The following is a 23,692-nucleotide window of genomic DNA, read 5'->3' as shown; positions in this document are numbered from 1 at the left end:
TTCATCCTCGATGTGCATCCGTACGTCTTCGGTCTTTAGCAGCTTCTGTTAACTGACGTTGACTCAGTTAACATTCCCCCCTTCCTATTATAGTGCCCGTCCTCAGGCACTGTTGAAAAGTGTCTGTGGAGGCTGTGAAAGGTATTTGATTGGTGGTTGATGGGCTGATTATCTTCATTGGTCGTTGAATTTTTTGATGAGGTTCAATCTACTGCAACATCTTCATTGGTTCGAATATGTCTGATGTGAGAGATGATGTTGCATTTGTCCGTTGTAATAGCATAATGATAAGGCTATTGTTTATTTATGAAAAGTATGTACAAGGGAAGTAGAATGATGAGGTTTTAAATTAGGGTCTAATACCTGGATGACCAAAGGGAAAAAACCCAGTGGGAAAAAAGTGCCTTTGGGATAAGCGCATCATCTCCATGGGACCAACGCTTCACCATCAGCATGAGGTTCTCCTCCCAAGGGATCAGGTCAGCAGTATTTTCTACAATCTGCCAACGTTTTGCAAAAGCCAGGCAAGCGATGGAACTTGGTGAGTTTTCATCGCCAAGGACCTTCTCCATCTGCGGTTTTTGCTCCTACACCTGGCGATCACTTCCTAGCTGCCCGCACTACACTTCTGAAACATTTCGTCGCCAGAAAATCCTCTACTCCACCTGCGTTTTCAGGACAGCAGGGCAGTGTTTTCAGCAGAGGGGGGCAGCGCTAGCCTTGGCCATCTACAGATCTTGCCTTCCTACCAGGCTTGGCATTCGGTGCCTTGCCGGCGCAATTCCTCTTCATCTGCTACAGTTTTCAGCCATAAACGCCTGCTGTTTTCTCTGTTTTCAGCCCACCTGGGGTTATGACATTGATTCCCCACCCTCCCCAGACCCTTTGCACCGCTCCGGACCATGCCGGGAGCGTACGAGCACGATGAAAATCGCTGGGCAACAGCGTTTTCATCACCTCGCAGTTGTGTGTTTGGGTGGACAGCAACCACATGGTTTGAGTTTTTCACAGAAGATGAAGTTACCTCCTACCAGGACACCATTCGATGGTGGTCCTTGCAGTCTCTCAGTAACTGCTGCACTACACGGTACCTTCAACATCGGCTTGATCATCTAAAGGCGTACGATCTTTGGGAGATCCATTCATTCCAACCATCATTCGGCAGTTGCACACTCAAGAGGGGGTGGTGACTTGTGGTTTTCTATGGACACACCTATGCACTCATCAGAGGAGTTCACACGAGATATGGTCTTGCTCATGGCAGATGGGATTCCGACATTCCCAGAGAGGACACCACCATCTTGGGTGGACAGACACTTACCACTTGACCTCAACACATCAGATCACTTGCTTACACAGGAGCATCTAGATGGACTCGGGGAGAGGATCTGGGATCTCTTCTTGGACAGGTTCATTGCTTGGATCTACAAACTGGAGTGGGACTTCAATGCTTTGGACTCTCTTGGAGAGTTTACACGCGAGATGCTGGAGATCAGGCATTCCGCGACTAAATTTGGAGTCACCCGGAGCTTGGCTTGGATGGTAGTGCAGTTGCTCTTCTACACTCCTTCAGAGTTGCTTACACTCACCCTTGGTAACCTTACAACAGACTTATCCCCCGACCTGGGCAGCAGGCCACTCCCAGCTCATTCACATTGAGAGCCACACTGAATCGCGGTTTGGTGGCGTTGTTGGACAGATTCTGTTTTGGTTGACACCGGAGGATTGGAGGCAGGAGATAAAGGCAAGACAGCACAGACAAATTGGTCTAGCCTTTCCTCTTCTCAGAGATATTCACAACGCAGACTGCTCAATCTGGCTTGTCTTCTTCATGGAGGATGATTACGGTGCAGACAGCTTGGTCTGACCACCTATTCTCAGAGGCTCTTCACAAGCAGACTGTTGAGTCTGGCTTTCCCCTCACCTTGGATTACCCTACCCACTAACACGACACCATCCGGTGGTGGTCCGTGTGATCTCCCGGTCACTGCTGCAGCTTACGGTAGCTTCTACAATGCAGACTCTTTAGTCTGGCTTTCCTTGTTTCGGAGGACATTTACGGTGCAGATTGCTACATCTGGCCTTCCTGAAGTTTTTCACAGCTTAGCCACCTGGCCACACTGGGTTATAGGTTCATGCATTGACAGGCTTCCGATCATTCTCATGATGGTTCTTGGGCTTCCTCATTTTCTGACGGTTTGACTACAGACATCACAGATCCTATTGGGCAGGACATTTGCAGGTCTATTGGCACTTCGTTTACAACAAGTAGTTTTCACACTCAGTTCGGCACGCAGTATCTTCACCCTGTATCGGCGAAGTACAACACTTTGCTACACTGCTCGTGACGACATTTACCATGGAGATTTCTAGGCGGTTGGGACACCCCAGACTGCTGTAGAGGGTGTTAGATTTACATTATTCTATTGCTTCACTCGGGTCTAGGGCATACATGTACGGCTAGTATGTCTCTGGGCCCGGCCACCCACTACATTGTCCAGCCGCCCACTTCTAGGGCGACCGCTTGTCTTTTGTTCGGGTGCCCCACCAGAACAAGAGAACCTGATACAATGTGCTAGATGAGATCTGTCATCCGTGGAAGTGGGTACCCCCCTGGCCCCATATATAGGTGCCCAAGGGGAGGTAGGGCAATGCAGAGAAAACCCCACGCAACAACAAGGAAAAAATATATGTTGGGAGCAAGGAAAAATATATGTTGGGGGGCTGATCGCCCCCTCTTCCACACACCGGCGTCTCTCTCTCTCTCTCTCTCTCTCTCTCTCTCTCTCTCTCTCTCTCTCTCTCTCTCTCTCTCTCTCTCTCTCTCTCTCTCTCTCTCTCTTCTGCACACGCGCGCACTCACATCAAACAAGTGATTCTTCTCGTTCCATAAGAGTGGATCTTCATCTCCCATGCTCCCAAATGCCTGTAAATCCATCCTCCTAGCTGTTGTTTGCAAAAGAGCATCCAAAACATAAATTTGACACATGTTGCAAAAACCCTAATTTGCTACTAAATACCCTAACTTTTTGAAATTGTTGGAATCAAAATCCGGTCACGTCAATGCGTAGGGCTCATGGAGAGGATCAACTTTGACTTCTACCGCATCCAAATCCTCATCCATTGAAGAGGTTTTAAGAGGTCTCTGCAAGTGAGAAAAATCATAATTTTAGAGCTTTTTAGGGCAAAAACGAACTCTTGTTTCCTCTTCTCCTCTATTGTCGTTTCTTTTCCTTCCAACTCCATAGCCTCCAATTGTAGGTTCATGTAGGACCGGTTTGCTTGTCTAAACAACAAACAACTGCTAACACTCTGATACCACTGTAACGGACGGCATCACGTGCCAATTCAAAAGAATAGAATTAGAACAGACTTTTAGCACTTCAACACAACTTGAAACTCAGAGAGAGAGAGAGAATCCACACAGTAGACATGAAATGGTGGAGTTTCACTCCTAGATGCAATGGCCCGAAACCCTAGCGTCCCTTTTGGTATTTCTTTATATTGATCTTCAAAAGGTACAGCTACTAGAAAGATCCCACCTTAATTGAGTGTGTTGTAATAACTCTCCCTAGGCATTCTTCTATAAGCCCTAGGCCCTTGCTTTTATAATCTCTCTGCTTACATAATCTAAAATCTGATGTCAAACTTGGTGCCGAGAATCTTTCATGCATACATGCCAATGACTATCATCACCAGACAGTGCATTCTCTAGTACGCATTACACCATACAGTTCCACAATAAGATTTCTACCCAATCATCTCATTCTCATCAGAACTCTTGATATTCGGGGATAGCAATACAGTATACTAGTCATCACACCCAAATCACGTTGATCTCTCAAGGGCGTCTCGCTGCACTAAGACCACATACCCAATCTATCTAATCCAAATTAAAACTATTGATGCACCAGATATGCTACACAATTGACATACATGGACATATGCAGTCGCCAAACATAAGACATCCAAATACAACCAAACACTCCCCAAACCGCAACCTTCATCTTTCAAAGGGTTCCATTATAACCAAACGCTCCCCAAACCGTAATCTACATCATTCAGAGGGTTCCATTTACAACCACACGCTCCCCAAACCATAGTTTGTATTGTTCACAAGTTCCAAGTACAACTAAACAATCCCTAGGCCTCAACCTATGCCGTTGAGAGACTTCCATTTATAACTAAATGATCCCCAAACCGTAGTCTATGCCGCTTAGAGGTTCATCAAGCAGCATTGAAACCAGTATTCTAACCACTGACCAATATCAGACAACTTTCAATCGGCATCAAAACAAGATCAAACAAGATTTATTCTAGTTCAAACCATAGTTACCCGGAACGCGGAACAGGAACAGCGACGTGGACCCCCGTGGAACGAGGGAACGGCCAAGGATCCGGAACAAGAACGGCGTGGAACGGGAGGCATAAAAAACACCCAAATAATGCAATTTTTAGCTCTACATGTTTGAAATTTGAATACAAGTAGTATTAGAGTCCTTTGACTCAAACTCACAAAAAACTCGATTTGAAGACCCCTAGGCCATGGATGATGCGAGAGAGAGAGGGAGAGACTCGAGAGGGAGCGAGAGGGAGAGAGCTTGAGAGAGAGAGAGAGAGAGAGAGAGAGAGAGATTAAGGCTTAAGCCTTAGACCTTGAGGGCATGTGGATTTGCTTGAGAAGGGAATGGGTGTGAGGGGGTGCATTTTGAGTCCTTGCACACTTTAAAAAACACCTGATGTTCACTACAAATTTGCAAAAAACTGACCATTTCTCCCCATTTTGAGAGTTGGCCCTTCCGAGGCCGTTCCGAGCCGTTTCGGCCGGTCGTTCCAGTATCAAGTGGTCACCCGGAACAGCAAAACGTTATGGGATGTTCCGGCCTTGCAGGGGGGAAGGGAACGGCGTTCCAGCATTCTAGGACCTAGGGAACGCATTCCCCGGTAACTATGGTTCAAACGACTCCCAAATATTATTCTCGAATGGTATTCAAATCTCAAACAAAATCTCAAACAAGTGACTATTCTCATTGCATAAGAGTGAATCTTCATGTCCCATGCTCTCAAATGCTTGTAAATCTATCCCACTGTCTGTTGTATGCAAAAGAGCATCCAAAGCAAAAATTTGACACATGTTGTGAACACCCTAATTTGATGTTGAAAACCCTAATTTTTTGGAATTGTCGAAATCAAAATTGGTTCGCAACAACGTGTAGGGCTTGTCGAGAGGATCAACTTTGACTTCTAATGTACATCCAAATTCTCATCCGTTGAGGAGATTTTTAGAGGTCTCTGAAACATAGAAAAGGGTCAAAAAGCATGTTCTTAAAGCATAAATGAACTCATGTTTCTTCATCTACTTTTTTTGTTGTCATTTCTTCATCTGACAACTCCATAGCTTCCCATTGTAGGTTCATGTAGGACTAGTTTGCTTGTAGGTTCATCTGACAACTCCATAGCTTCCCATTGTAGGTTCATGTAGGACTAGTTTGCTTGTCAGAACAGCAAATGCCTGATGCTATGATACCACTATAACGTATTGGCACCACATGCAAACTAAAAAGAACAAAACTGGAACAAACTTAAGCATTTCAACACAACTTGAAATTGAGAGAGAGAAAATCTACACAGTAGACACAGAGTGCCAGAGTTTCACTCGCAGACCATTTCGATATTTCTTTATATTGATCTTCAGAAGGTACAACTACCGGAGAGAGCCCATCTCAACTGAGTGTGTTGTAATAACTCTTCCTAGGCATTCTTTTATAAGCCCGAGGCCCTCGCTTGTAATAACGAAAAGCTGTTTGCTTTTGATAGTCTAAATCTGCAACCAAACTTAGCATCAATTGTATGAGCAAGCTGCCACGTCAGCCTAAGTATTTGCAATGCAGATAGCCATACAACCTGCCACATCATCACTTGCGCGCCCCCTTCACTGGAGTTGCCATGTCATCACTTTTGTGACACCGTGGTGGCTCTCGTATCTTCCACTAGCAGATTAGGGAGTGAGGGTTGTTTTGTGGTTGTGCCTGCTCGTGCCTGAGGTAGACATACCTTCTCGACGGTGACAACAGACACGTGTTGTGCCCACCCGATAGACTAGCATGAAGTGGGAACCCCATTCCTAGGGTTTCTTGCCATTGGAGTCTCTATTCATCTACAATTTTCCCTTTATGCACATCCAGGACCAGATTTGGTCCCCCTAGGCTAGTTTATTCTCTTTGTTGAGATGAGGTGGTGTTATCTCAAGGCGCCCCCCGTTATTGGGTCGTGGGATTTTGTAGGAAAGTAGGTAGGGCAAACTGGGAACCCCCTATAATGGGACCCCACCCCTTTGTACTTTCAAGCATGTTATCATTTGCGTATTATAGCCATCGTTTTGCTTTGTAGCATTTTTTCTCTCCTCTCTCTACTGTTAGCACTTGCAATCGCTCTCTACTTACGTTTTCACTTGCGATCTCTGTTATCGCTCCACTCTCTGCCACCCCAAAGCCTACGGGTGTTGCACCCAAGGTCCATTAGGTGGACGACCAACACATGGTGGACGTTACATCGCAGTAGATTCGAGATCCAAAGGCTGCCCGGTCCCGAGAGGAGGTTTGCTCACTGTATCAAACTTGATCTTCGTCCGATTCACCTTTTCCCCTACACCTTGACATGGTATCACAGCCAAGGCGTACCTTGAGTCGGATTGGTGATCTATGTGAGTTTAATGGTGCGACGAAAGGAGGCATATTGCTGGTTTTTGCTGTTTTCACCCACTTGAGCAAGGTGGACAGGTACGTAAGGTACGGTACGGATACAATATGTAAGGTACATACCTTTGTATTGATTAAATATTAAGGTACGTCACAGCACGTGTGGAGAACACTTGTTAGAGTTTGGGCATGTCTCTGCATTTGTCCATTCAGTCTCGGTGTCTCCTAGGGACAAGTGATAGCAAGTGAGGATTGTATTGTGGCTGTGCTTGGCTTGACTGAGGTACCCACCCAGCAAACCACCACAAAACAAAACACGCCCAAAATTAATGGTACTGTACAAATCGGTATGTACAATTCCATGCCGTACCGATCTACCGTACTGTACAAATGTACCGTACAATACAGAATTGTACCGATCAGTACGTATGTTCAGATGCAACCTTGCTATGAAGTCTACTTCCGAGCTATTGTGGATTCATTTGAAGGTCCTTCATCCCATCCCGTCCTAGCTTTTTTCCATGCCCACGTATGCATCGATGATGTCAAGGGGTGACGATTCTGACTCGATAAGAAGGTTCACGATGGAGTAACAAGTAGGGAGATTGGTCCCAATTCTACTCCGGCGTAGGTAATCAACCAATCAAGAAGCCTACCCTTCCTACCTTTCCCTCAGATCAGCAATTGAATGGTGACAACTATGCCATTTGGAAAGCGACCATGACGGCAGTCAGGAGGAGCAGTTTACCATTGCCATCTCTCTTGGAGATGTATCTCATGTCTCTAGCTCTTATGCCCAGGATCAGCTGCCTGTGTCGATGTGGTGGTCCATAACCAAGGGCTCTCCGTTGTTGACATGCTATGATCTCCTCTAATCTAGCTAGTATGACTCCCTGATGTGTTGTAGCACCCTGATGAGATGTTGTAGGGTGGAAAGTTCTGTAAGCCTAGTCTGTCTTATATGGTCTCTCCCACTCCCTGATGCTTGAGATGGCCAGCACAGCGTAAGATTGCACCAATAACTCTAACTTGATGGATACAAAAATGACATTCATAGGGCACTTAGATATATATATAGTGAGTTAGCCCCACCCAACTTAAAAAATAAAAGACAAGTAAATTTAGAAATTGATACGTCTATGTCCAATAAGTGGGCTTTCACATAAGATGCGCAACTTTCACCACCTCAACTCTCAATCTCACCACCCTGCCAAAATCTCGACAAATTAACTCCAAACAATAACAAGATAGTGAAACTCTAGAAAAAACTTTTGGGCATCAAGACGCGACATGAAGACTTGCTAGAAAATGTTATCACCATCATCACTGCTCCACACACATTTTTAAATATATTATATAAATAAAATAATATCAAGACATTTGATTTAACGAGGTTCTCTTACCTTGTTGGCAGGATGTGCCATCGCACTCCGAAAGTGAGGATTTTGAAGCAGCTCTAGAAAGAACAATGCATGAGGATAACTAGAAAGACATCATGAAGATTCGATAAGTGCTTGAGCACAAAAGCATAAAGATCTAATGCACCAAACATTAAGTTGAAGACAACACAAAGACAATTACAAATGCGATTGGTTTAAAACTTACACTATGAACTTGGCGTATTCAGGTCGTTGCCAATACTCCAGGTACTTTAGATAGCCAACGAAAGAATCATCCTCAAAATACCGGTTCTGTGCCAAATCTGAGTGAATTCATTTCTATCAGCATTCCCATGCAGCAAAAAAACAAGGATGCGATTTCCAAAACATCAAAAAACAGAACAAATTAGTTCCTTTTCTTACTTGAACCGAAATGAAAAAACAAAAGTATTGCCCATTAAAAATAATGACACGGTATAAATGAGAGGGTTTTCTTGCTTTATCTAAATTAGCTTTTATCTGAACGAAATATAATTCTAAATGAATTATTGAATTTATAAGTGAGGGTTTTCTCGCTTTATCTAAATTAGCTTTTTCTGAACGAAATATAAATCTAAATGAATTATTGAATTTATAAGTGAGAGGGTTTTCACGCTTGAGACATCCAAGTGACAGGAGCATTGTGAACGGGAATATCTGTAGGACCACCATGAACGGGTACTTCTGATGTCACATTGGATGGTGACAGAGAGCATTGAGCAGTATTCGACCATACGGAACGGACATCTCTTATGCGTCATGGGATGGGTAACATAGAGCAACGCGAAAGAGGTTCAGTGAGAAAGGACTAAGTGATGGGTATTCTTGGTGCGTCACATGGTGGCTGACGGGAGCATCGGAAAGGGAATATTCCATGGTTGGGAAGAATACCGAACTGAGTTAGAGTTGAGCACAAGAGATGAGACAAGCACGGTTTTACTGAGTTTTGGGAAACTTCATACCATTTTTTAAATTGCACAGCCGCCCACTTGATAAATCGGTAGCCAATTGCAGATATAGAGCCCAAAAAGCTGGCACCCCCTCTTCCTTGCATTATTTGGCAATAGGCGATCTCTCTCTCCCTCCTTTCTGGCTTGGTCAGCAAGCCAAGGGCCATTCTCTCTCTAGGCACCCTCTCCCTCTCTATTCCTGGCAAGTTCTCTCTCTCTATTCCTGCCAAGTACCTACATTTATAAAAGCATCTACTAGCGCCCGAGTTCAGGGGTTGGCGGAAGGAGAAAGAAAACAAAGCGCTGGAGGAATTCACATGCTGCTGCAGATTTCAGCCGCTGAGATGATACCACCGCCGACTCCCATGGCTGCCCCAAGTGCACCAAATGCCGCCAAGACCATGTACGCGAGTTCTATCGCGAAGAATTGCCCTCAGAGATTGTTTCCATCACGACAAGCTGCCGTTTTTCTCTGTTTTCCAGCCCATAAACGTCGTAGGCGGGGTTGATTTACGTGAAGGAACCCAAGAATACACCTCTTCTGTGTGTAGGATTGGAAGAGAGGCTTCTCTCCATAGAGATCTCTTCTAGAGAGTTGCTTTCCGAGTTTCAAGTCTTAATAGGTGATGTTTTTTTCATGTTTGGATCTATAGAGTGTTCGTTTGCAGGTGCACTTCCTCTGCACGAGGAAGTAGGAGCACAGGAAGGCATGAGCCTCTGCGGGAGAAAAGTGCTATGTGGGAACACAGCCAAATCAGCCCAAGGATTTCGCGTTGTAGGTTTGGGAGTAGATCAACACATCCGAGAGTGATAAGACTTGATCAGGGACTAAGATTCTTAAGGAGGGACTTTGTGTCCAAGATAGCAGAGTTGATGCTAAGATCTCGGCGGATGAGGACTCTAGGAATCGAGTTTATCAAATGCCATGCCCTGAATCAAGAAGGTGAGTTCCAAAGGCAAGAGGATTCCGAGTAACGACGAACGTACAAAGGTTCCTAGGAATAGGATTTTGCCCTGAGAATAGGAAGTCGAGGCTTCTGAGTACCATCAAGTCAGATCTAGAACGGACATGGTAATACACTTGGTTCAAGTGCTTGTATAAAGACTTCTCCCCATTGGTAAAGATACTCTTTACGGCGAGGGGGACCAGCCCATCTTATGGTCCCGAACACTGTGTCGGTCTTCTTTCTCTCTATATCAATTAGCTTCAAAAGTAAGTGATAAATTCTATTTATTCAAGTATATTTGATATTGTTATGCACTCCAGTCTGTGACACAGATTGTCACTTTCCGACTTGGCCAAGGGAACATCCAGCGTCCAGGACAACGCTTGTAACAACACAAAAGTAATTAAGTACTTTTGAAGAGTAAAAAGCCAAACACATTAGTCTGCCTCAAGCTCGTTGCTGCCATACGCCCATCTTCAAATCTCCTCCTTCGCGCACACTGCCCTATTTGCAGGTGGCATCCCTGTCCCAGGCATTCTCCTCAGCCTTGGTGCGGCTGTGGAACCAGCCTCTCGCGTCATCTATCCCCTGCACTGCCTCCCACTACATCAGCCCTTTATAGCTTTTCCCACATACCCTCAGTTCCCCCAAGCATTTTCCGCTTGCCCCCAATCACCACATCATCAAGTATCAGCCCAACATAATTACCAAGCTGCCGCAACAGCCCCGCCATCAGCATTTTGGACAGCAGCGTTTTCAGCCAGCAGCACTCCATCGGCGTACCGCCACAAAACCCCATCCGATCCAACTTTTCCTCGTCGCAATCGGTCATTCCATCGTGGCCAAGACGACGGGAACAGATTTCAGCCCACAGATCAGTCAGCGTTTTTCAGTTTTCAGCCATCCTTGGCATCATCGGCAACAGATTAGCCCATTAGCTTTGCCGCACGACTCCGACCTCATCAGCATCCCTAGCGTTTTCAGATTTCAGCAGTTTCAGCCCTTAGCCTCGACCTCCTCATCAACATCGTCGTCGTCATCAAGTACCAGCATTTAAAACCATTGTACCAAACTTTGTGCAATCTAAAGCAAATACCTCTCTAGCAACAGAGGGGAGGGTCCGAACCCCATCTGCTCTCTCTCTCTCTCTCTCTCTCTCTCTCTCTCTCTCTCTCTCATGCACTATTCACTTGTAGTTTTCCACTCTTGTTTTGATCATTGCACATTCTCTCTCTTAAGTAAGAAAGGCTCTCCCTTCCTCTAAGTAAAAGGAACCTTGAGCACTCATTGATCACTTATCCTGAGCTTACACCATCATTCAATTCCGCTGCACTTAACACTGCTAGATGACTGAAAAATATACCTTCATAAGTTCAAAATAGTCTGAACTCACGAATTATAAGAGGGGATTAAGGTCGATAGTTTTTGGGGTATGCACACCCTCCCAATATATCTCCACGAAGCTCAACAGTTGGTCACCACTCGGAGGAAATTCAAAAGATTTGCCTGCCCGCTAGATGACTGAAAAATATACCTTTGTAAGTTCAGAATAGTCTGAACTCACAAATTATAAGAGGGGATTAAGATCGGTAGTTGTTGGGGTATGCACACCCTCCCAATATATCTCCATGAAGCTCAATAGTTGGTCACCACTCGGACAAGAATCAAAAAGATTTTCATGTATGCTAGATGACTTAAAAATATACCTTCATAAGTTCAAGATAGTCTTAACTCACGAATTATAAGAGGGGATTACAATCGGTATGCACACCCTCCCAATATATCTCCATGAAGCTCATCACTTGGACGAAAATCAAAAAAAATTTGCATGTCCGCCAAATGATTGAAAAATATACCTTCATAAGTTCAGAATAGTCGGAACTCACGAATCATGAGAGGGAATTAAGATCGGTAGCTATTAGGGTATGCATAGCCTCCCAATCTATCTACATGAAGCTCAACAATTGGTCACCACTCGGATGAAAATCAAAAAGATTTGCATGTTTGCTAGATGACTGAAAAATATACCTTCATAAGTTCAGAATAGTCTTAACTCACGAGTTATAAGAGGGGATTACGATCGATAGATGTTGGGGTATGCACACCCTCTCAATATATCTCCATGAAGCTCAACAGTTAGTCACCAGTCGGACGAAAATCAAATAGATTTGCATGTGCCCTAGATGACTGAAAAATATACCTTCATAAGTTCAAAATAGTCTGAACTCACAAACTATAAGAGGAGATTATGATTGATAATTGTTGGGGTATATATATGTGTACGTATAGGGGGTTCTAATCACCAAGCGAAAACAAATTCCGAGCAAATCTGGGGGCAAATTGATAAAAGAGAAACAATGGTGAAAGAAAATATTCATGCCATTCATGTTACTATATATAAGTAAATCAATTTTAAAAAATAGATTTTTGAATCATTATGAAAATTGGATACTCAAGACACGGGTACTCTCTTCATATTAGAGACATAACGCAATTCCATAGGCAGCAGAGTCCAAATCCAAGACTCTAAAAAACACATAGTAGATGTGCTTGCAAGGCACGTATGTAACACGTTTGCTATCGCGCCTTTGAAAATCCTTACATGAGCACCAAGAGAAGTCAGTAAGTGTGACAGCATACGTAACCCCTGCAATGTGCAACAGAAGTGAATGATGGTGTATGGCTCAGGATGAGTGATCAGTGAGTGCTCAAGGTTCCTTTTACTGACAGGAAGGAAGAGGGAGAGCGTTCCTTGACTTAATGAGAGAATGTGCAATGACCAAAACATGAGAGTGGAATGCAAACTGTGAATGAGTGTGCAAGAGAGTGCTAGAGAGAGAGAGAGAGAAGAGACGACACCAAATGGGGTCCCAACCCCCCCCCCCCCCCAATTGCTAGAGGAGTGTTTGCTTTAGATTGCACAAAGGTTTGGTACAATTCTTCTAGATGTTGTGGTACTTGACGATGCCGAAGTCGACAACGACGATGGTGACTATGACGATGACGACGATGGTGTCGTCATTAAGGTCCGGGATCTGCGATGACGATGACGATGACGATGTCGACAACGACGATGGTGTCGACGACGGCGGTGTCAGGGCTGAAAACTGAAAACACTGCGGCGGTACTGCGGGGCTGATCTACAACTGCCGAGTCGTGCAAGGGCTGAGAATGCAAAACGCTGGCTGATCTGGGCTGGAATTGCAAAACGCTGGCTGTCTTATCTGGAAACTGAAAACGCCAGGCTGATCTACTGCTGGTTGGTCGATGCGGCGAGGAACTGCAACGGGGAGTTGCGGTCGGCGAAACTAAGGGCTGAAAATGGAAAACGCTGGTGGCTGTGGCTGAAAACGCAGAATTTCTGATGCTGAAAACATTGGGCTGAACTACTGAGAAAATGCTGGGAGGGTCTGTGCATCTGATGCATGTGCTCTCCTTTTGTCATCTACTCTTCTCTAGCGCTTGGGCCTTCCTTATATACTAGCCAAGAAGTGGGTCGAGCAGTTCTCTTCTAGCTTCCACGATTTGGAATGTGTAAAGTCACTTTATTGATAAAGTGGCTATAAGAGGTGGTTCATATGCAGTTTGGGAAAATGAGTTCCTGCAGTGGAAAATGCTCATGTTGGGTACTCGGTCATGATGCTATTGATCTTGGGTTGTGCAGTCAGAGGGTATGCAGCTACTCTAAGTGTCTGGACATGCACGGCCTGCGCACAGGCTCACAAAGGTGCAAGAACACTTCCTAGGCTTCCTAAACCCTAGAAGTAGGAACAGCTTGTCCACGTACACATGTGCACGTGACATCCCCCTCTTTTCAAAGTGAGATACTAGTATCGAGCAATATGGCGTCCGTAGAGTTCGCCAACAACTCCTAGGGTCCCGCGAAGTGCTCCTCGCCGGCCCACTCTGCTGTGTGGGTCGAGCGGTACTTGAACTTCATGAAAGTGTGCAATGCTTGCTTCTTTGGGCTGCGCTGAAAGCGACATAGAATGAAGTGTTGCAGCTCCAATGCTCCAACTTCGTTTGTGGTCGTGGGTCCACCTTCTTCAAGAATCTCCAATGAGAAACATTTATGAAACCACTTTCAACACAAAACCATAAATATACTCATTCCATGTAGAGTGACTCGAAAATACTCTTCTCTCTAAATGATGTGCATGCATGCAACCTAAACCTACCAACTGTGGCAAATCACAACGGAAATGCTAATGCTTATGGACAATCGTGCTCGTGCTCGTGCTCGTGCTCGTGCTCATTCTGGGACTCTGTCATGCCAGGGAATAACCATGGGGAATCGACTGACAAAATGGACAATCGGGAAACAATGTGAATTCCTTGAAAACAAATCTTCTTTCTTTTTGAGTGATCCGCATACATCCATGGTCATCCATGAGTGAATCATGTGCATCGTGCAATACAGCATGCCTGTGAAAAGGGAACACATAAAGACGGTGACGAAAATACAAGAGACCATTACGAATGAGAAACTCGAACAATGTGTGCTAACTAATCATGCGAAGACAAAATACTTCCTAAATGGGTTCTTTGGACCTCGACTCGAGAGTCAAGATCGGCCTTGCGGGACGGATCGTATCTGCAGTGAGGTTAGCTTTTCTAGAAACATCATCATCCAAACCATCACATTGCTCCTGACGAACAATCACATCCCTATCATGCAACAAATGCGTGTCGTGCTTCGGAGAAGATATGGCAGCAAAAGAGTTATGTTCATGCAATGACTCATGCTTTTCTAGACTATGGGACTATGTACTAAGAGAAACAATGATACTACGTGTTTAAACCTCCTTCGAATCATGAGGGTGAGAAACTAATGGCAAAGATGGAATGTTCGTGTCACAACGAAGGACCACGGGAGGTGCTTCATCAACTGTGAGAGAGTGTGTTTTCTTTCCAATCAATGCCTTTAAACCACTTAATGCCAAAAATCAAATCACATCCTTTGAGAGAAGAAACCACAAAACGACGATGAAAATCGACATTTTGAACTAACACTGTCACATCAAGACGTTCATGCGTAAACGAAGAGTGCATGTCAAGAGCAAATCCAGAGATCACAATGGGATCTATCGGGAGAGCTTCTAAACATGCGCTCTTCACGAGAGAGTCACTAATCACATCATGCATACTACCCGAATCAAACAAGATCACAATGCGTGTACTATTCACATGACTATAACACAACATGAGAGACTCGTCTACATGATCAGAGAAACTTCAAACACATTAATGTGCTCACTTAGTGCATGCGCAGACAATATGGATGTTGTGAGTTCTTTTGCGGGTTCTTAAAGGTCTTCTTTTGTAACAGACTTGGACACTCCAAGTCAAGAATCAACCGCGACAGCACCAAATAACCACTTCAAAACAATTCACAGATCACAATAGATTTGCACTGGCCCGGCGCAGTTCCGTGCCTAGAGATATTGGCCCCAAAGACTGGCGCCCCTTTCGGTATTTCTTTTTATATTAATCAATCATCAAAGTACAAGAGAGCGGTTAGGGTTTCACTCTCAGACTCTGCGTCCAGATGCTCTGAGAAGTGAGGCCCTCACCACTAATTTAAAGGTTACAAGGGATGCCCAAGAGCAGAGCCCCAAAAGCTTTTAAAATCAAAAGCATCAGTTCTCTCTCTCTTAGAGAGTCTTTTCTCTTTTTTTTTTTTTAAAGCAAAAGCAAAATTCGCGTCGCTCATCATTTTCCAAAAAAATAATAATAATAATAATAATAATAATCCGCCTCCGCGATTTCCGGAATTTAGGGTTTCTGGCAAAAATTAGGGTTTGCAGGAATTTTACGGTTTCTGGCAGAACTTAGGGTTTTTGTTGTCCGCCACGTCATCACTTTGTGACATCTTTCTTAGGACAATCTCGTTTCATGTGACCTTTAGTGTGACACTCAAAACATCTTTTGTCTCGTGCATATTCGGCTCATTCTTCAAGAGTTAACCAACCTCCTAAAATTCCTTGAGCAGCATTTTCATCGGGCGTCAACTTAGGGGTGTCCTAAGTTTTAGCCTTTCCTTTATCATCGTGTGAGACTTCTGTGCTCTAGGTATAGAAGAAGATTGAGAAGAAGAATTACCGTCATTCTTACCAATAGTCTTTCCAATCTTACCATTCGGTTGGTCTAGTGAAGTACTCGACTTGTTCTCCTTCGGCTTGCCTTTGTTGTGCTTCACTTCTTGTGCTAAGGCAATTCTGATGGCGTCATTATAGTCCGTAGGGCTCAAAACTTGCACATCGAACTTGATGTACTCGTCCAACCCAAAGAGGAAAGCCTCCTTGCGACCCTCATCCAACTTATGCACCTGTGCGCCAATCTGTAAAATACGGTTAGAAAAGGACATAACAGGGGATCCATTTTGCTTAAGACCACGCCAATCTTCTTTTAATCGATCAAAGTACTGTGGTGGCATGAAGCAAGCCTTTTGGAAGTCGACCCAACTGAAAGAGAGGGGTACGCCTTCCTCGGCACGCTCAAGATGCTCAGCCGTCTCTGACTCTTGCGAAGCTTGTTACCAATTAATGGCATCTCCTACTAGGTACATGGCAGCAGTCAAAACTTTATTGTTACTTGTTTTCTTCACAGTCGCAAAGTAAGCATTAAATTGATGCAACCAAGAATGAATCAAAAAAGCATCCATCTTACCGTCATACTTACTAAACGTCAACTTCTCAGTGAAAGGATTGTTGGAATCTGTGTCTCTACCTGTGCTACCTAATGAATAGCCCACCTCCTTGAGTGGCTCGGACTTCGAGGAGAATACATGTAGGATCAACTCCTTCTGTTAGAGTTCATATTCCCGTCCGGTGGTAGCTCCGGTATCTCCCAAGAGCAGATTAGGAGTGAGGGCTGTTTTGTGGCTTTCTTGGTGGGTATTAAGACTTCCAAATTGACAAGGGGGAGGTTGAGGAAGCTGTTGCCTCTTAGACCTCTGAAGGATCCTCTTGCACAAGGAAAGGATCAATAAATCTTCGACTTGACCACCATCAGATAAGAAAGACTTAAATGTAGGGCATGGCTTGCAAGGGGAAACTTGTCCAGCGTCGCGGAGTTCACGACCGAGTACTCGACTAGGGTCGGATATCTGTGCCACTAAGTAAGCCCATCTTGATATTGTTGGTGATCCTTTGGAAGCTTCATATTGCTGCTTTTGTTGTTGATGATTCCGATAAGAAGTTGGTTGCTTAGAACTGTGGCATTTCCAAGAATATTCATGCTGAGACTTTTACTGCTCGCAAAAAGGTACTTTGTGTCTAGTTGTCTCTGAGAAACCATGCTTTGGGTGAGAAAATTTGAGTTCCGAGGGCTAATGTTTGAGTGGTTCTTCCTGGTCGACCACTGAAACGTTGGAAGATGGCAAAGAAATTGTATGTGTAGTCCGGGAAGCAGTTGGGTTACTCCGAAAAGAAGGTTGCATCTGCATTTGATCCAAGCGAGTGTGAATCAATACGAGGCTTGTTGAAAGTGTGGCCATCTGCTACTTAATAAGAGCAAGGGCATCTTCTAATTGACCACCTCCGTTGTCACCAGCGTGTGACTACTATCTATCCTTTTTGTTGATTTCTTTCTTATTATCTATTTACTTTCACTTTTTGGAAACACCCCTCGGGAAATCTAACTGCCCTGCATTGCATAGCTAGTGTGGAACTGTCCAGAGGGAGTCTAGGCCTGAGGGCAAGAGAGCACTAGGATTGGACAAAGACTATGGTTAGCCAAAGTGGGGTCATTGACTAGCCAAAGTGGAATCCTTTGCTACAGAGCCTATATTTCAGTTCTGGGTGTGGCTGCAGTGTACAAAGAGGGTCAGATGACCTAGAAAGATACAATGGCAGCATCTCCTAAAATTTAGGGAACTGCTATTTTGGGACTTGAAAATGTGTTTGCGTCATTACCTCCGGAATGACAAGGGGAACATTTTCTTACTCTGCCGTAAAGTCAATTGGGCAACCGGTTGGGAGATTTTTAGGCGGTAGCCCCGAAACGGGAAAATGCTTATAAATGTGCCAAGTGGCACCTTCTGATGCACTTTCCTCATGCAAGAGAAGGGGGCGCTGATTTTAGAGAGGAGAAGGGCTCATTTTCAGTCTGTCACAGGTTAAGAGCTATGGAGTGCTTGCTTTCCCTCCTATGTACAGTGCGGTGCCAGGAGTGATGCCCTGCACGCTACGCACTGCCCTCTCTCTCCCCTATGGCAGTATGTTATGCCCCTCTAGTGGGCTTTTCATTTGACCAATGTACAGTTGTGTGGGTTCATGCGCGATTGCCGAGGCAAGAGCCTCTTGCACAAGTACTGGATTAGCTAGCGGCTAATCCCCCGCAGGTACAGGTGAATTCGGAGAGGTTTCACGCCAAAAATCTCGTCCGATTCAAAGGGCAAGTAGCCCTACAGGTGCAGGAGCTCGAGGACTTGCTACGAATGCGACCGGCACACAAAACGGAGCCCGAAACAGTAAATTACAGCCTGCTGTGTATTTTTGCAGGTTTAGGGTTTTGGCCCTAAAACGGTCCCTAATACCCCCAGGAGGTTTGGGGACGCGAGGGGACAGCTATACAGGTGATCTGGCGCATTTTCGGGGCAGAAAACAGAGAATTCAGCATGCTGCAGATTCTCACCAGGTTCTGTAAAGTGCCCGTATGCATCGGGAAAGTCAGTCAATGCGTGGGAATACTGACTGTGAAGGGTCCTAGTACCGTTATGCTGCCGAAATCAGGCCGGAACAGTTGAAATTCAGCCAAGTTTGTGCGGGGCAGCTTGTAGGGAACCACAGCGTTTATTCCCTCTTTTGAACAATAAAGAAATACCGAAAGGGGCACCTAAGTTAGGGGCCAATCTGGTGTCGGTCTACTCATACAGGTGCAATCTAGCAGCCTGTATCCCTCTCCCCTTTGTTGTGTCTTGAAAGTACAGGTAAAGTGGACGACAAATTAAATGGGTGAAAGCAAATAAGGTTTAAGTTTAAAATCTACCGCCCTTTTTGGATTGAACAAGCTGGTTTCATCCGTCCTGAGAATTCAGCATGGTTACGCCTCAAAGGGAACTCGAACATGTGAAGGAGCAGCTTTTGCCACGGGTAGGCAAAAGCAAGAACGGCTTCGGAAGCGGGTTCCGGCTCTGGCAAATCGGGAATCTCAATAACTTCAGGTTTTGGAGTATCCAAAATAATTATGACTTCCGACTCTGAGCGGGAGAATCTGGAATCATGAACACTTCGTGTGTAGGAAAAATTCACCCACAAAATTTCATCAAGGAATCCCGTATACTGGTTCGCATCGGCCATGTGTGCGAAATGCCTTGCACAGAGAAGGTGCACACAGAGCAGAGCAAGGGAAGGCAGCGTAAGTTTTGTTTTTTTACTTTTTTTAACATAGGCTCATGGGAGTTTTTGTAAAATTATAAGGTGTGTTCACATTGGCTTTTAAAATTTTTGGGTTTTTTTTTTTTGGCCGGTCACCCAAGTTTGGGGCGGGCGGGCAGGTCACTTCACTTAATATATTTGAAGGGGTAATGATAAGGTGGAGCGAGCGTAAGAAACTAGCCAACGTAACAATTCAGCCAATCTCAGCCAACGATTAATCCAGCCAGCACATAAAATTCAGCCAGCCAGCGCGTCCAAATCAGCCAGCGTTTCAACATGGGCAGCCCGGCGTTTTCAGAAATTTGGCCTCCAATGTGCGTAACTCTTAGGGAAGGGGTGCGATCTTTGGGAAGGTGGCTTCCTTGGTGCCTTCTCGCGAAGAGGTGCTCTTTGGATATGCAGCAGCCAACAAAGGGAATTCGGCCCCTTGCCGAGTGAATGGGCACACAAGCGAAGCGACACACCCGTATGCGAAAGGGTGCCAGCAAGGTGAAGAGGTATCCTCCTTTCACATGAAGAGGTGCAAGCGCAATCCTGAAGGGACACCACCCAATGAAGAGGCCGAGTACGTGGCACTCCCGCACACCCACATCTGCATCTCTGTCCTTTATGTTTATAATTGGAACAGAATAAATTTAAGTTACCTCATATGCTCGTATGCACATGCGTACCACCTTTCTTCTGTTTCCATGCAACTCCGGGAAGGGGGGAGAGGTTAGCGGCGAGGGTGAGGCTCACAACCTTTGGGTCCCGAGAAAAAATTTTCTTTGATACCACTGTAAGGATTCTAGGTACTAACCTTAATTAAGTACTTAAATTCATGATTAAGACTTAAGAAACTTGAACTGAACTCAGAAACACGACTCTGTGTTTGATTAATCCAATGACTGCCTGAAACTGAGTACAATAGGCTCCTTATATAGGAGAGGAAGAGACACAAATGAAAAGATACGTCTCCTGGTGAAGAGACAGTACTTCAGATGTAAAGACACATCCTTTCGACGAAGAGCTGCAACCATTGGGCGAAGAGTCGCACCCGTAGAGCGAAGGGGTGTGACCAGTCGTCGAAGGAGTGTGGCTTTTGGCGAAGAGACACGTCTTTTGGGCAAAGGGGTGTGACCATCCAAGCGTAAGGATCCTCCTTGGCATGGCACTTCGCGTATCTACAACTAGGAGTAGATGTAATACTGTTAACATAGTCACAATCGTCACAACCAGTTGTCTTGCAAGCTGTGAATAGCATTCCCCAGCCCTGACATATTTTTCCCCGTGAGCCTATGTGCATCCAGTGCACTTTCCAATCTAATCCCTATTTTCCCCCATTTACCAAGGTCGTGGGGCTGGAGGAGTGGTTCGGGTAGGCTGAGGTCAGCCCTATATAGGCAGCCAGGGGGGGATCACTTCTTGGCAATACAGATCAGCCCCAATCACGGGTGCCCTCCCTTGGGCACCCCACAGGGCAGCCCTTATGAGGCCAGGCATTCAATGGGCAGAGGGGAGGCAGCCAGCGTTTTTGGGCAGCCCCCAAATCTGCGTTTTTGGTGCAGCTCACAGCCTGCAGAGGAGGCAGCCTAGCGTTTTCACCATCAGGCAACCCAGCGTTTTCATCAGCTTACACCAACGTTTTCCTTGGCAGCCCTCAGCGTTTTTGGTGGCAACCCAGGAGATGTTTACAGATGATGGAAGTAGCCTTTTGGTGGCAATCCCTTGCTAGGACAGACATGGGCAGCAGATCCTTTGTAACAAACTGCTGACATATCGACCTACTGAAGAACGGAGCTACCTGCCGAGGGGCCTAAACCCTAAGAAGAACTAGTAACAGAAGAAGAAATCCTACCAACTTATGGGGACCCCGTCCGATGGGGCCCCAAGTGACATAAAGGAAATAAAGCAAGACCCCACCCCCCCACAACAGACGCACGCACACACACACACACACACAGAGGAAAAGTTGTACGGCAGGTTTCCGAAAATTGCGTTGGTATGATGACGTGGCAAGCTGTACGGATTTCCGCGTTTTGCGCTGGCTAACGACGTGGCAAGCTGTACGGATTTCCGTGATTTACGCTGGCAGCTTTTTGGCTTTGCTTTTGCACGAGATGCTTTTGAGTTTGAAGGCTTTTTATTGTAAACTGCTTTTGGGGCCTAGGGCCTTTAAGTATGAGGTTAGGGCTCATCCTCTGGCATGCTTCCTGGAGAAGGTGCAGAGTTTCGAGTACCGGCTTGTACTGTGTTGATGCGATATAAAGAAATACCGAAAGGGCGCCAAGGTTTGGGGCCAATAGTCTCTGGGGTGGAATTCTGCCACTCCGTGTCGCGTGTCGTCTCTCTCAGTTCAGTTGTTATTGAAGTGCTAAAAGTCTGTTCAGTCTGTTCTTTTCTATTGGCACGTGGTGCCTGTCTTGTGACATCCTCTTCTCCTTGTGATCATCTCACGGCAGCCCATCCCGTGGGCATCTGAGTTCTTCCCTTTGCCAAGAGATGGATCAGTAGTGGAGAACCCAACCCATGCTATGGCCGTGTTAGTGGTCTCGTGTGCAGGAGTGGTTGGCAGTGTCAGTAGCAGTCTCAGTTGTGTGTGTCCTCGGGTCTATCCATTATTAATAAGTGACTTTGTTGGGAAATTGGGTAGGGCAAATTTGCTAAGTTAATATAAAAGAAAGCTGGCAGTCACTCAGTAGAGCAGAAGAGACCAAGAGAGTACATGCAGAACCTGCAGGAGCAGGCCCTCTATAGTTTCTCCTCAAGCAAGAACCCTCAACAAGGCCTGGCGTTTTCAGCAAGTACCATCGGTGTTCAGCACCAGCGTTTTCAGCCTTGCTCCATCAGCGTTTGCATCATAGTTACCAGGAACGGGAAACCGGAACGGGAACGCGGAACGGGAACACAGAACAAAATGCCATTCCCTGTTACGGGTACTCACGTTTGAAACACGGAACGGGGATTCGGAACGGGAACTTGGAATGGGAACGGGGAACAGAGACCTGAAAATGGCCATTCCCTGTTACTATGGTTTGCATACCTGCTGGATCAGCGTTTTCAGACCAGCATCAACAGCGTTTTTCAGACCTGCTGGACAGCGTTTTTCAGCAGCGTTTTCAGCCAGCCATCGTCGCCGTCGTCACCAACTTAGATCCTCTTTGCATCATAGCATCCAGAACTTGCATCAACACCTTGTATTAGATTTGTGCAATCAATAGCATAGACTTCTCTCGCCATCAAGAGAGGGGTTCCTGGAGGAGGGTTTGACAACTTTTAGGGTTAGATGTGCACGTGACAAGGGCAGCTTTGGGTATGTGGAGGTCTTGGATCTTCGTCTACGACTTCCCCGCCTTTACCCTTGATCACCCCGACCTCTCGTCACAGAGGGGAACCCGATGGGAGACTCCAAGATGTGTAGCAGTGCTGGATTGCCTTAATTATCCCAGATGGAGTCATGTTACCGTGCTTTCTCGCAAGGAGAGCAAGCATGCGGTTGTTGGATCCAGAGGGGGAGCTACTCATTTCCGGCTTCTTCTTCAGAGAGAAGTGTTTGGACAACAGTAAGATCTTCTTCATCCCTTTTGGAGGAGCTTTCTATGGCTGTGTTTTCTTCGAGAAGATGGATTGGCAGATTTGCTTTGACTTTTGCAAATGCACTTCTTTCTTGTAATTGTCGACGGAGCTTCCTATCCTTTGGGTAGCAGTTTGATGATTCAATTGCACTTTTGTTCCAGATTGTGGATTATGGATGACAGAGGGGGGTTTCTTCCCGACCTAAAGTAGGGGATGTTCCATGATGTTTCATTTTCCATCTATGGATGGAAGTTCCAGTCCCGGCTTCAATAGACTCTTGTTTATCCGGTATGCAACAGTTCAGGTACATGTTCCAATGCATGTATTGGAGTTGGCTTTGACAGGCAGAGGGGATACTTCTACCTCCAAAACCACTTCTTGTTTGATCATCTGACTTCCTTGGATGAGGTTTAGAGGTGGAGCATGTGGTGCCAGACCCTTAGCCAACAATGACAACAATACGAGGAGGTTATGTTGGAGTATGGACCCTTCCTTGCTGGTTGGTTGATGCGGCGAGGGAGGAAGTTGGAACTACAACGGGGAGTTGCAGTCCGGAGAAGCTAAGGGCTGAAAATGGAAAACGCTAGTGGCTGTGGCTGAAAACGCTGAATTGCTGATGTTGAAGACATTGGGCTGAACTCTTGAGAAAACGTTGGGAGGGCTTGTGCATCGGATGCCTGTGCTCTCCTTTTGTCATCTGCTCTTCTCTAGCGCCTGGGCCTTCCTTATATACTAGCCAAGAAG

At 45.6% G+C, this 23,692-nt stretch overlaps 1 protein-coding gene across 2 annotated transcripts in view; it reads right to left on the bottom strand.

The window, feature by feature from the left end:
* The window catches only part of MED31 (SOH1 family protein), a 57,732-nt gene that overhangs the window by 5,402 nt on the left and 28,638 nt on the right, over nucleotides 1-23,692 (bottom strand). Inside the window, exons 1-3 of one of the 2 annotated variants that reach the window (XM_086485857.1) lie at nucleotides 10,650-10,845; nucleotides 8,304-8,400; nucleotides 8,102-8,180 (exon numbers count right to left, since the gene is read on the bottom strand). In XM_086485857.1, coding sequence (XP_086341983.1) covers nucleotides 8,102-8,180; nucleotides 8,304-8,400; nucleotides 10,650-10,845 — 372 coding nt within the window. Of the gene's footprint in view, nucleotides 1-8,101; nucleotides 8,181-8,303; nucleotides 8,401-10,649; nucleotides 10,846-23,692 lie in introns of those variants that run through there. The other variant, XM_086485862.1, reaches the window with a different exon arrangement.

The sequence above is a fragment of the Adiantum capillus-veneris genome, chromosome 2, assembly GCF_014529385.1.
Source record: "Adiantum capillus-veneris isolate H3 chromosome 2, ASM1452938v2, whole genome shotgun sequence".
Taxonomy (NCBI): domain Eukaryota; kingdom Viridiplantae; phylum Streptophyta; class Polypodiopsida; order Polypodiales; family Pteridaceae; genus Adiantum; species Adiantum capillus-veneris.
Note: the sequence above shows the minus strand (reverse complement) of the source record. Positions and strands in the feature narration are given on the sequence as shown.